This window comes from Xiphias gladius, chromosome 18 (assembly GCF_016859285.1).
Source record: "Xiphias gladius isolate SHS-SW01 ecotype Sanya breed wild chromosome 18, ASM1685928v1, whole genome shotgun sequence".
NCBI lineage: Eukaryota > Metazoa > Chordata > Actinopteri > Istiophoriformes > Xiphiidae > Xiphias > Xiphias gladius.
This window is the reverse complement of record NC_053417.1, coordinates 1,032,483-1,047,369: the sequence shown is the minus strand read 5'-3', so window position 1 is coordinate 1,047,369 and position 14,887 is coordinate 1,032,483. Positions and strand designations below refer to the sequence as shown.

Here is a 14,887-nt window from a genome sequence, read left to right as displayed (position 1 = left end):
CATAACGTCATGAACTGACTCAGTAATATTAGTTGCACAGCAATATCTATTGAAGTTTTGCTACCATTAGTTAATATTAGACTCCAGAAGCTACAGGTCAGACCAGGCCAAGTAAGACTGCAGCAGGAAACTCTGAATGTACTGAACTGAACAAGTGTTTTTTATTGCTCATTGATTCAACTTTTTTTGTTGTAATTCTTCCTTCACAAGTTACAGTCTCACTTTACATATTGTTTTGTGAGCCTTACAGGAAGTCTTGTATAAGGACAACGTAACAAACATTACTAAATGTTCAGCTCTAAAGAGTACTTAGCACATGCTGCTGATGTGCTGTCTGATCACTACTGCAATCACCAAAGAATTCCAGGTATTTTCAACCTGTGTGAATAAAGAGGATTTCTAGCAACAAAGTATTATACTCCAAATGTATACATTTTAGTTGACCTTTCAGGCATTCGTAGGAATTTTCAATCAACTCAAAAACACAACCATCCTTCACCCAATCAGTTGCACTGATTATTATTTATTTGTGTCCAGTATACAATCAGTAACACTGTTGTGTGTTGTATGATTAAAAAGTTTATCTTTGTGCACATATATTATTTAATGAGATAAACAAATCTTTTTTTTTTTTTTGTAACAAATGCACATATTGCTAGCCCATAGTCCAGCTAGTCCAGTTACTTCAGTTCTTTTTGAATATTCTATTAAATACTGATATACAAAAGGAGGCCAAACCAAGTGTAAGAGTAATAATCACAATAATCACAAGGGTCTGTCTAGAGACATGAAATTACTTTAGTTTCTGCTTAAAACTGAAGCATTCGTCAGAGAGGGATTTCCCTTTAGCAGGTGGAGCCATCACACTTCCTGTTCGGCCTTCGGCATTACAGACTACTGAGAATACATAATATAGGCCACTTAAAACCAAGAATAAAGTATTAAAGGTAAACAATGCTGAGAACAGACAATTCAAGACAATTTGGAGATATACACTTCCTGACTTTGTTCTGGTGTGTATATATCTCCACTTTCCTCAATACTGAATTATGTTGAGGTCCAAAATATTAATAATGAACTGGGAGAAGATTTTGGGGATTTACCACAAAATCAGGACGGGCACTTCTTAGGATGTGTTAACCCATAACTCTCTTTGACTGATTTCCCATTCTCTCTGTGATGCTAAAGCCATTGTGGCATTAATTGAATCCACATCAAAGTGCACACCAAGGCTGAGCCTTGTAAGCATTTTCGTATCTTGTCACAAATAGTCAAACACAAACTAATATTATGATTCCATGACACATTAGCATAGTGTTGCTGACTGGTGGCTTTCTTGTGTTACAATTTGAATATCTAGGAATTTTAACATTTAAAATAGCTCCTCAGCCCTTTCAATTATGCAAATGAAAAATTACATCACAGTTTTAGTTGCATTTGGTCCATTTTTGGACCAAATTGAAACACAGGATCAACCCTTTGGATGGATGATGTCCACTACAGTGGCGAGTTCAATTACATCTTGCCTTACATCTCACTGTACTGAAAAATCTTTTTACAGATCTACTTTGTTTGGAATAAAATAATTTTAAATATATTCCTGAGGTGCTTGGAACATCTCCAGCTCCTTCAAGTTACGATGTAAGAGACATTTTCAAGTATGGGAGCACATTCCTTTCACACAAAGAAGATGAAAAGATAGGAATTACAAGAATAAAAATACTTACAGGTCCAAATTCAAATACTAAGACAAAATATAGACTTTGTGTCTCAGTTTTGACTTAAAAATAATTTTTAATTTAGTTCTTCTTGACCTTATGCATTGTATTTTTGACTATCTTATAATTTTGATTCAAGTCCAAATTTAGACAATGTAAAAATGTTTAATTTAGATTTAGTATATCATAATTTTTACTCTACTAGTCACCTAATGTCGTCATGTACTTTATTTTTTGACAAAGACATTTAAAAAATAAAAATATGCATACAAACTTCTCTTGTCCTGGTAGAAATGGGCTTCCAGAAAAAGTCAATGACACATTAAGATAAGGATCATGTAGAAATATGTAGAGTCAGTGAAATATGGTTAGATACTGTTGTAATGTAGATTTTAAATGGTTAAAACTGACTTTTCTTCTGTAGTGAACACCATGCATGAAAGCAATCATTGATACAATCCAGTGACATCATTTAATTTAAATATCCCTCAGCCTTGAAACTAGGTTTTACATCAGTATATAGGATGATGACACAATGTAGACAGTTGTTGAGACCACAAAAGATAAATCAAGGTTACTGATTCAAACAAGTGAGGCACTTCTCTGTCAGAAGGCTGCACACAAACTAATATTTTTGCCATTGGCCATGACAAGTGGCATCACATCATATTCCCCTTTATAATGTCTATGACACTGAAGAATCAGTTGTAAAGATATTGAATATACAGCCGGGACTAAGTTAATACTTTCTCTCTACCTTCAGCAACTACAAAAAGCAAAGACTGTCATATGTGATACCTGCAATCGTGCATTAAATTATCCTTATTTAGACAAATATTTCGATGGTTTTGTCGAAATCATAATAAACAGAGCAAAAAGACAGTCTTTGGGAAACAGCAATAACCAAAGTGCTAAAATGATACATCTCTGAAAAATGATCCACCAAAGCATTAAATAATGTACAGTACTTACTTCACTATTGTAGTTTGTAGTTTTGTATGAGTCCAGCACATACGGTGTATCAACATAATGGTATTTGTACATGTAGATCAACACCCGACTGCTCCCTACAGTACTGCATCCACATATCTTCATAGTGTAACATGACCACGTGACAGGATGTCACTATTTTGTGTGATGTGATCAGTACAAAAAGGATCAGGCGCTGTGTCCTGCTCTAACTACAGAGACCCCAGCTATGTAACAAAGTCGCATTTGAGACTTTGTGATTGGCTGAGTGACATTCTAATTGTAAAAACCAAAACAAAAAACAATGAAAAACTAACAAAAACACACCTGTGACTGTGTAAGAATTGTTAAGCTAATGTTAAACCCCCTTCGGAACACGTCACTGATACATACTCATTGCACTAATCCAAAATCTTTGAAAACATTGGTCAGACATTTCCACTTTACTTCACTTTACCTATACTGCACTTGGGGAAAAATGTCAATCTTTGTTTTTTTGTTTTGTTTCTTTTTTTAAACTGAAGCAGTAAGCCATGTAAGTAACATTAAACCTTTAGAAAGTTTAGTTTTTGTCCATATCAGAAATGGAAAAAAACATCAAGCTCATGGCAACAAGATGACAGGCTAAAAAAAGACAATTAATTTTGGCTCATCTACAGCATAAAAAATATATGGTATGAATGGGAATCTTTAAGTGGTGGAATGTATGGGCCCCCGCAACATTATTTTGTTTAGACCCAGGTCTCTGGGTGTCTTACTATGCCATCAAGTTCAGATCCAGATGCAACAGCAATTCTGAAGAGTAAAAGGAAAAATCCAACAGACAACAGCAACGTGTCTTGAATTTGTGGGCTAAAAAGAGTACTCTACTGATTTAGTGTCACACTTTCATAAAGTTGAGGGACCTGTGAGAAACATTAAAAAAGAATGGTCAAAGTTAAAGCAGCAGAGGCAGCTGTGACTATTAGCCACATATTGTGTTACACTCCAAAAACAATGTATCCTCCATTTCCCATAATGCAATTCAATAGAATCTCTTTGTTAGACCCTCTTTGCCTGGTAAATGCCCATGTCTTTCAAACTGTGGACCCAAGGGTGTGATGAAGGCTCTCTATTACAAATTTGTATACTCCAAGCCAAAGCTGAGATCACCCTGATGACATCACTCTGACATCATCAGGGTTATTTTCTCAAAAATGTGTTCAGACAGAAAGAAAACCAAAATTTTGCCTCAAGTCATTCGCATGAATTCGGGTGATGGGCCATTTGTGCAGCGTGTGCTTATACTCCCCAAACAGCCACTGTGCAGATGGCACAAATGTTACCTGGAAGGTAACAACAGACGCACCACCCTTGTGTGTGGGACTGAGCCTCTGACTGAACTCAGACCTCAGCAGGGACTCATTATTTCTTTTATTGCCTTCCACTTTCCTTTTTCCTCTCAACTCTGTATGTTTATAAAGCAGATTTATAGAACTGGGATAAACAGGAATTTTTGCTATTTTGGGCAAAACAAATTTGTCTTGCAGCTTGTTAAGTCTGAAAAAGGTATTTTTATGATATCATAAAGGTCTACAGTCTGCCCAGAGTGATAAAATGATGACACCTACATTTTAAATCCAAAATTTCCACAGACTCTCGTGCTCTGCTCTTTTACTCAGCTGTGCTATCTTCGGCATGCCTGGGCAGGGCCTTGGACATCTTGGATTCTTAAAATAATATGTTTTTGGCCATTTTATGCCTATAGAAGAACTGGATATCAGTGGAGAGAGGGAAGGGGAATGACATGCAACAAGGCTTCCTGGCTGGACTCAAAATAGGGACATTGAGGTTCATGGTTGGCAACGAATGACTGTATCTCTTTAGTGGTGCAGCTTATACTCTAGCTAAACATGGTTACACAAAGCTGGATGGCAAGATACTGCTTACATGATAGCTTCCTCTATTTCAGAATCTCCAGCTCTCTGTTTTCTCCAAAGTCAGCAATATAAAGGCAGTTTGAATTGGTTAACATTGTGAATTTGTGTATCAAATTCACCAAAGATAAACTACACAAAAGCTCCCCTCCAAATCAAATCCACTCATCCCTTTGAAATCAACTGATTTTGTTCTAAAATTAAAATGTTACAAATGCTGGTGTAATTGGGCCTTTAAAGTGTGTTTTGACCGAAGGCAAAGCAACATTTTTTCCTCATATTGTTCACAGGAACTTGAACACTAGACTGTGCAGTCTGTGTTTATTGGTCTCAATAAGACAGTTATGTTACAGATGTTAGCTTTAGCTGGATAGCAACATTATTTGGGAAAGTCTGCAGCAATAGTGTGTCTGGACTGTGTTTATGTGACAGTTCAGCCTTTGACTGATCTCAGAACTCACCAGGAGCTCCAGTTTCTTGTTTTTTTCATTGCAGCTTTTATGTTTATGAAGTTGATTCATAAAGCCCCAGAATAAGCACTAATTTTTCACATGAATTCTAACCCTCATGCATCTTTTAATCAAATCTGTATGCAACTGTGCCACATCTAAAATTCAACTTGTGTTCTGTCTGAACACACTTTTAGACAGCACCGCAGCAGCAGTTTTTTACTCAATTAAAAATTATTGTTGAATTACCCTTTAAGGTGAAAGGGTGAAAGGCTAGGTCAGGAAGATTATGTCAGTATGTGTGCTGGCTTTGTCATCAGTTTATTTTGTGACTGACTAACTGCTTAGATCTTGGTTAACAAGTTCAGTTATTTCTGTAAAAGTCGGTATGAACAAGAGCCATTTAAGCTTTGAGTTTCAACAAATCAGAGTCTGGATTTTCCCTTATGTTTTTAACAAATATAATTTGAGTGCTTTAGTTAAGACACGTTTGTGGCTTATTGGACATAACATGAACTTGTAAACAAAGTTAATAAAGAGGGCAACACAGGCTAAATGCACCAATTGGCTGAACTGTTTTTGGCTTTGACAAAACTCAGACAGCCTGACTGTCAAATGCCTGAATCACAGGGTTTAACATGTCATGCATCAGCAACCTCAGGACACGACGAGAAATTAAGCTCTTCAATACCCTATTCAAGGACCGTTCCATCAACTGGAAGGTTGATGAAAAAATAAAACATTACAATGACATAACAACAACTGACATAAGGAATATAACTATATATTTTAGCATATACAGAATGAGAAGACTATTAACAGCCAAATGTGGTAGCTGACTAAAAAAGATTGACACCTCCAACGGGCCACAGTTATTCTTCTGTTCACTGAGGATGGGAAGCCAATGGTGCATGATTGGATCAGGAAGTGGGGGAAAGGGAAACTTGAGCTGCTGGGGAGGGAATGGTGGTTGCGAGGTTATAGGTTGAGTTCAGAGATGATGACTGAGGCGATGCTAAAGGGCTATAAACAGGCCTGGCGGAGATGGCTGAAGAAGGTGAGTGTTGAGCAGCTGTAACTGTTGTCGGGGAGTCCGAGCTAACCTCATCCCCTTCTTCTGAGTCCCACACTTCACTCTGCAAGTAGTCTGCAAATAAGGCCTTTGCTCGCTGCAGCACCCTGCTCAGGTTGTGACGCCGCACAAGGCGATCAAAGTGCATGGCTAGCTCATTGTAATCCAAGCTGTTCTTGATGATGTGGTCTCGGTGCTCCAGCAGGATGGACAGGCACAGAAACAGCATGAAAGGATTGCCTTTGCCGAACTCTTGAGGCGGCGGTAGGGAACACGGTTTGATGCTGGTGGTCTCAGCTTTCAAAGTACTGGCCATAATAGCTGTGGTGCTGGGGGATTTGTTGCCAGGTGAAGGGAGATTGTTGGAGGAAGACCTGCTGCCAGACAGCAAGGTGCCTCGTCCAAAGGACAAAATAGGTGAAGAGTGTAGGGATTGATTTTGAGTGTGGGAGGGAGACACAACTGATGATTTTACAGTGGGAGTTGTGGGTGAGTTGATCCCTGTACTGCTGAGCACTTGGGCAGAAGAAGTCAATACTTTTGGGACAGTTATTGGTAAGGCCTCTCTTCCATTGGTTGTGGATGGGGATGTGGATTTTGAAGGAGAGTCTGGAGAAGCTCCTGGCCAGCTGGAGGGTGAAGCTGAAGATGTGGGAGAGACAGAGGAGCCACTTTTCCAGATTGGTAGGCGACTAGGAAAGAGGGGAGGTGATGATATTAGAGAGAAACTGTTGTCACAGTTTTTTATGAGAGGTGTTCTCTCTCCTGGGTCCTCCTCACTGTCAACTGTGGACTGGCGCTTTGGGATGCTTGGTACTGACTTTGAAGCCACCAAACCCTTTGGTTGCTCAGCAGCTTCCATATCCAAACTATCTTCATTTCGGGCAGTATAGTATTTAAACTCTCCAAAACTAGTTTGCCTCTCAAAAGGAGGAGTCTGCAAATCTGCCTTTTCCATGCTCACTTTATGAATATCACAATCACAGCCCTGACTTCCCTTTCCAGCACCTGGATTTTGCCTGTCTTTTTCTTCTACGACGGCATTCCTGCTCACATCTGGTTCTTCTCTTGACGGCCTCAGCATATGTCGCCTACGTTGCTTCTCCTTTTGTTCCTTATCATCTTTGAAGCAGTTCTCAAGTGTCTTGTCTTTGTCTCTGTAGGTCATTGTTTCATCGGTCTCCAGTGGTGGTCCAAGAAGCTCCACTTCTGTTTCAGGAGGATCCGGGGGTAGGGAGCTCCAGGTGACCTCAAGCATCCTCAAAGCATCGTCAAACGCAAATTCTCGCTTGAGCTCCAGAAGCAGCCAGCGGTAACAGAAGAAAAGGTCGTCAGCTCCTCTGGACACCAGGTAAGAGTAGAATTCAGGATCAGAGTACTGCAGAAGCAGCTTTAGATGCTGAAACTTAACAGACATGAGTTGCCCATCTGGCCGGAAGTTCCCCTCCAAACGTTTCATGATACCACAAAAGCAAATGAAGGCATGTGCCTCATTGTCCATTACTGCAAGTATAGGGGAGGCAATATCACTCATGCCTTGACAGTATGATATCTGAAAAACAACAAATCCACACAAAGTTACAAAAGTCTACAGTTTACAAACAAAGACAGAATTTAAATCATGTAGGTATACATATGCTTTTATGAATAAAATTAGATTGTAGATTACAGGAAGATTCAAAGAAACAGTATTCATTATTCAGTCTTTTAGTTCAAGGGTAAACCAGGGGCTCATTTATCATCCATAGACTCATCTCTTCAAAGAGAATCCTATTTATCAGACAACCACTGGTGGTCTCACCACATTCACTTGTAATAACTAATTGTAATGTGAGAAATAAAGTGTAAAAATGCTGAAAACATTGTGGAACATACTGTGAAATAAAGTAACACCAATAACAACACAGGAACACATGTAGAATGAGACTTATGTCCATAACTCTGTTGCCCCCATGCATGCTGGAAAGTTTTCCCACACGCCTGGTCCAAGGATTATCCTTAAAAAAGGATCTTTAATGCTACAGTATCTTAATATCATTGTCTGTGATAATTTTTGTCTTTATCTTTCGTGTTTGCTGCTTTTGTCCACAACAAGTAACTGCATATAGACTACTAGGACTTTCAAACGGAAGTGTTGACCATATTTGGCATTCTGAGGGCATCTGCATTAAATGAGCATGTATGTGCAAAAACAGATGGATGCAGAACAGGTAAGATTTATCAGTGAACAGAACTCCCCATGCGCAGCCAGCATTAGCAATCAGGTGCTGGTTAGTCACAGGAAGGCAAGGCAAGGTTTATCGTTGCTCATTGTGAGAAGCTGTGTATGCACATGTTCGATAATACTGGCTTTTGTGTTCCTACAGACAGTTTCTACAGACAGTTCCTACACACACATTGAGAACTTTCTCCGCACATCATTTGTTAAATGAGGCCCAGGGATTTTAGCTGTGTGCCCTGCTGTCGGCCAGTGTCTTTTTTGTGTTAGGTTCAAATTGCCGGTTCCATTTTGGATCTGGTTCCTAGATGGCAAAATACCTAGAATCACTAAGGTCTGAGGCCGATGAATCTCTTATCAAACCTTTAAAGGATAATTCAGGTATTTTTAAACCTGGGCCTTATTTCCCCATCTTGTTGGGTCTAAATGAATAATAACAGGGACAAAATCTTTGGAATTGGTCCAATATTGAGCGAGAACGCTATAACTGGCAACTGTGAAATGGCTGCAATGTAATCCAAAGGGGCATTTGTCTGTGCCAAAGTATGTCTACTAAAGGTGCTTGTTTTTGCCACTGACAGGCTAGGATCATTATTATAAATGTCGGACATTATGGATAGGATCCCTACAAAGACAGACCTTTTTGTTAACGTGTCGCTTCTTATGGTCTCTGTTGTAAAATTCCCAGTGCCTACATTATTTGTGCAGGGGAATGTGTTTTCTAATGTTTAAAAAAGGAGAAGTTACACCGCATCTTATCAATAATAATCATAATAATTATCAGTAATAACTACCATCATCATTCATTGCCAGCAAGTTGGCATAAAAACGGTCAGGTCATTTAATAGGTAAGCATAAATATGACTTTTTTTTAAACAATGTACACATACTTTGGCAACAATATTACCCTGATCATGTAAGCTTGTTCATATCATTTATTAATCTTATATCACTTATAATTAATCTATACAATTACTTTCTAATTAGTCATGACTCAATGGATATTTTGTACAAACTACTGACTTATTGAGTGATTGTTTTTGCTGTTATCCTGACATGCTCTCATTTGTACTGAGGCCAGGTTAACACTATAACTTTAGCTACTAATAATTACCTGCACTCTGTCTGCAGCAGGTCCCTCTGCTCCTGGGACAGCACTTATCTTCCGGAAACAGTGCTTTGGTGTAGGATTAATCATCCTATTTGTCTGGCAGTAGTCATCTTGGTCAAAATGGTCACTGCAAACACAATGGTCTGCAAGGCGCACTGTACTGACAGGAGTGTTTTCATCAATTTGTAGCAAAACTAGCCACAACTTCAGCGTTTCCCTGTCCCCCAAAGGTATTCAATGAAAGCTTTGCAAAGTGTGGCGCAACATTTTGTTGCCACAATTGGAAATGCGCGAACATGAACCACTGTTTTTTAAAATATTTTAGATAACAGTAAGCTACGCTTTCTGTACTCCAGACGCCTCTTTCTAACTCTCTCTCACGTTTACACTGTCGAATCACCTCCCGTGATATTTCAGTGCGAGACTTCTCCTTAAGTGAGACTTCTGTTATGTGTTAGACACACGTCTATCTCTGTAGGAATCCTTTCCATAATGTTATCAAACACCTACAATAACAATGTAATTTTAAACTTATCTTTTGTAAATGTTGAAGGTTAAGGCAGGGGTTTTTAATGTTGCACACTGTGGGCCCTCCCAAGACAAAATCAAGAGAAGTGTGCCTGCCCGATCCCAACCCTAACACAGATACAAGCCAACTGATTGTAACATCTCTACAAACCTGTGGATGTGTGATGGCAAATGTGGTGAGCAGGTCTGTAAGGGCAGTCAAATGTGGACTGTCTTCTGAGCCTGCATAGTATGGATGAGCCCGGTCCGTCCTCAGGACGTCTTTGAGAACATTCCCACGGATAAATTCAAGGTCGTCGTTACTGACCCGAGCTGTCCACTCTCTCTTCAACTGGTCATACTCCCTCGTCTTCCTCTTCATGTAGTCCATTCTTTCCTGGCCACTCAGTCCATCAGGGTAGACATTCAAGAGGTACCGCCAAACAACCTAACACAACAGCAGACAATGCATAACTTAATTCTTAATTGATTCACAGTCATAAAATACTAATTATGTCATTTAATATATGAATGCATGATTTTTCATTTCATTATATAATTTCAATTTGCACATTTTACGTGTGCATGAGACACAGGCAGAAAACAGTACTGTTTTTGTTCTTTGGGTGATAGAGAGGGAAACCCTGTGAATAATCGCAAACTACATAATCATTTATGATAGATGACTAGTTATAGTGGCCTTAATTAGCGGAAAATAAAGGTGATTTCTGCTTACAAAATATGTTGGTTTCTTTTCTTGCTGATATACTATATCAAGAGTCACAACTAGGATTCAGTAAGAACCTGAATTGACAAGCGGAATCAGAATCATAATCAATTAAATTTAACTGACGCGCAACCCTGATTATTTGGGAAAGTCGGCAGTAAATGGGAATGGTATGTAATTCTAATAAAACTCAGGGGCTACACCTTGCGCAGTGAAGGCTCCACACCACCATGGTAGATTCGCAGTCTGAGTTCCTCAGGTCGTGTTAACTGGCCCTGTCCATTGAGGTAACTGTGAAACTCAGCGTCGCTCAGAGGAGGCTTGAAAGGCTTGATCTCCTCCCCATAAGACCAGCTGAAGGCTTGCTGGACTCTAGACAAGGTCCGGCCCACCTGAACACAAGTGAAACAAGCACATAAGCAAAGACCCTGACTCATAAAGGGTAGCTTGTAAAAGAGACTATATGAGGAAGGTTAAAGAAGGTGAAGGAACCTGGGACAGTAGAGACTGGGTGAAGGGAAGAGCTGCAGATGCCAAAGACCTAGTCCTCTCTGCAAGGAGCTGCTCAGAGCCAATCACATCTTTGGGGCTTATGATGTCCCAGTCCTCCATAACAGGACCTGCAGTTGACCAAGAGACTTAATCATCTCTTTTCGTTCTACCTCTATTTTATACTCCCGACTTACAGGACAGGTTCACAATTTTTCGAATCTGTTTTAAAACAATGGTCAGGTGTCCATAAGTACAATGAAACAGGTTTTGCTCGCTGTAATCATTCCTCCTGTTCATTAAAAGATCTCTTGCTAATGCACTTCCTGTGGAAGTGATGGGGAACATAATCCACACTCCTTCTTTTGTGCAAACCTCATAATCCACCATAAACTACTTAATTAAATACAGACTAAAGCTTTTGGATTTGCCGTCACAGTCCTCACAGTTTGTTTTTCATTCTAAACAGTGTAAATCCCAGTTGGAAAATGTAAACTTGCTGGAGGGTTTGCATTACAAAAAATATCATTTTGAGCATCTATTGAGCAGCTATTGAGCAGCTAATATTCAGATACAATTCTCCTGGATCCACAATCCAAATGTCTCTTGATGCTATCTAGAGTCCCCTTTCCTGTTCCTGATCCCTCTTTATGGCAATACATTCTCCTATTCTAAAACACCCCCAATACACTGACAATTCAGTGGTTCCTTCCTCTCTTAAAAACTTTCAATAACACTTTAAGCTCTAAGCTGCTCTAGCTTCACTCCAGTATATAAAAAAAGATCTACTATACGTTCCCCTGGTCTTTCGTATATGCCATGGCATATATGCCACGATGTCTTATCAGGTGGTGTATTACCACTTTATCTCCCAATTTTCCTGCTTAACTATTGTCTTAACTATGTGTTGTCTTCTTTAAATGTGAACCCTTTAAGGGACATTTGATTTCACTCATATATGAAAGTCTTTTACAGTTTAAGTTAATACATGGTGTACATAATAAAAATTGTCTGCAGATGTCACATTTTGCTATAAGTGTCTGCAGGCGCCACACTTCTCTTTAATATATTAAGACCTTCAAAGTTTTGCATTTTTTCCTTTAAACTTTTAGGTTTTGTTAGTTGGTATAAAGATACACTGTTGTTCTCACTGTCTTCTGAAGGTTTTATGTCCATCTTGAGCTGTAGATATGGTTTGGCTGCACTGACAAATGCAACATCCAAATCCCAGTCAGACATCAGAGACAAATATATTTCAGCACCACTCCGATCCCGAGACAGGTAACTGATCCCAAAATTCCGCTTCCTATTTTGAAAGAGAAACAAAAGGAAATGCTGACACACATATTACAACTCTTGTTAGGAAAAACTCTGATAATTTCTGTGTCATTACAACAGTTTAGCCAGGATGATCACTCCTACCCGTTCAAATCAAAGGCTTTGATAAGTATGTGCTGCAGAACCTCCAGTGATGTTATCTGGGGATCAACAGCAAAGGAGCGAAACTCCACAGGAAGCACCCCATCACATTTCTGAAATGCATTACATCACAATCTCTAAAATATTATCAATGACAATTTTTTTTAAAAACAAAACAAAAAACAAAAAAACCTGATACTGTTGTATCAGCGTCTCAACAGAGTCTCAATTGGGTCATTCCATGTCAAATCAAGACTTTAGAAAATTTTCACGACTGACCATCTTGGATTTACGTCATACTTTATGTAAATAATGTCATTGTACCAACAACTAGTGTGCAAAACCTTCTGCTTATATCTTCTTTAATTTCTGAGATATGGAGGATTTAATAAAAGGGGTCATGGCCCTAATAAACGAGTGTTGCTAAAAAAACTGCAAAGTTCCATGAGTCATTACTTTTGAACTATTCATGCCACATGCTTGAAATTTTCAGGGATGGTTCTACACTATTACATGTCTTTAACTTCAAAAACGGTTGGCCTAAAGTTGCATATTTGCCAAGTTATGGCTTACTGTATTCAAAAACTCTTGTGAGATTTGGAGCCCACCATTTCTTCACACTCAACCACTTCAGATCTTTTAAATTTTTCTCAAAAATCAAAATAAAAAATTCTGGTTTATGAGGCATTTAAAATGAAAAAATGATTTCACACCTGTATTTCAAGAGCATGTTGCCCATGCAAGACAGAAAACAATCATACCACTGTAAAGAGCACAATGCAGAAAATATGAAGTGTGTAACTTGAACCCAACTATATTTATTGAGGTATCAAACACACCATGGTGTACTACAAATGGACATTCTGCAAAAAACAGTTCCACTATGTAACTAAGGCAATATCAGGAAATTAAAAGCTTTGAGGAAATAGTGTCTACTTTAATATTCTGAACAATGCAATGACGTCCTTTTCCAAACCCGGTGGAAGTGAGAACTGCCTGCCAGCTGTTGTAAGTGGGGCATCAATGATCTTCAGGATCAAGCCTCCATATCTCAGAAACTAAGAGGATACAAGAAGAAAATTTTGCTCACTAATTGTTGGGTACAATGACATTATTTATTTATTTTTTATTATTTAAGTATTAAGCAAATCCAGGGTGGTCAGTCAGGAAAATTTTCTAAAATCTATTGATTTGACATGGAATGACCCACATGCTTAATGCTTTTTATAGTAAGGCTGGGTTATTTGGTTGAAATAATAGTTATTATTATATTAAGAAAGATATATATCAGGGTATATCAATATATATCAGGATATGGTAAACATATACAAAACTACATATGAAATCACCGAACAAATGTTCGGAGTAATTATCTGTGTTCTACGGTTATCCATTGCACGAGACAGCTCATAGTCACTGCCCAAATCTAGTGTACAGTATGCAATACACATAGCTATTTAGAAAGCGCTGTATGTAGTTCGTCTTATGATAAGTTAAAAAAATATTCTCATCTGGTTTGACGCTCTGTTCTGCCATTTTGCAACATATAGTGAAACAAATAAATAGCAATTATGAGCCTCTTTTTATTAACCACAAAATGCCTCCACTCTAGGTAACGTTTGACGTCACGAAGTGCTGTCCGTGTATACACACAAGGATTTGCTGAGCAGGCGGGTGACGTCAGCTCAACTCTGTGAGGGTTCACCGATTTGGATTTAGCATTAGGTTGAATATTAGTAATGTTTTGATTGATAAGTGTCAATTATAAGTAGGTCTTGCAGTAGGTTCAAATAACATGATAGTAAGAAGTGATTAGCACCCCAAGCTGTCCCAAAATTCAGCGAAACACACAATGCTGGTGATAAACAAAACGATAAATTCGCAGGTGGCCTCGTTCCCGTCGAACACACTGTTCTACAGACAGTGTTTCGGGTGATTATGTCGATTTGTAACACTAGAATGTGTGTTTGACAGCCAGCCAGCAAACATTAAAGCAGACAATCCAATAAACAGGGCAACAAGGTTGCTAGCTAACTAGCTGACGTTGGCAGACTATTAGTTGCTCACACCTTGATCATCCTACCTTGACTTTGACACGAACCACCCCCCTCTCCTCCTCGCTTGCCATTTTAAAGACTCCGTGTCGGAACAGAATGATTGTTCTGAGTTTTGTTTTCCTTCTACGCCGACATGGTGATAAATAACATGATGGGGGAAAGCACTGTTCGAGTTCCTCTAGTTCGCGATTCTTCTTCTGCTTTGATTTTAGAGGGTTTACAGCTGCATTACCGC

At 38.8% G+C, this 14,887-nt stretch overlaps 1 protein-coding gene across 1 annotated transcript; it reads right to left on the bottom strand.

The window, feature by feature from the left end:
* Positions 1-218: 218 nt before the first annotated feature.
* Positions 219-14,887, bottom strand: tbc1d25 (TBC1 domain family, member 25). The gene is made up of 7 exons (XM_040152618.1): positions 14,679-14,887; positions 12,599-12,708; positions 12,328-12,482; positions 11,180-11,307; positions 10,891-11,079; positions 10,133-10,408; positions 219-7,676 (listed from the first exon to the last, which is right to left on the bottom strand). The coding sequence occupies exons 1-7, from the start codon at positions 14,721-14,723 to the stop codon at positions 5,973-5,975; spliced, it is 2,607 nt and encodes an 868-aa protein (XP_040008552.1). The 5' UTR covers positions 14,724-14,887; the 3' UTR covers positions 219-5,972.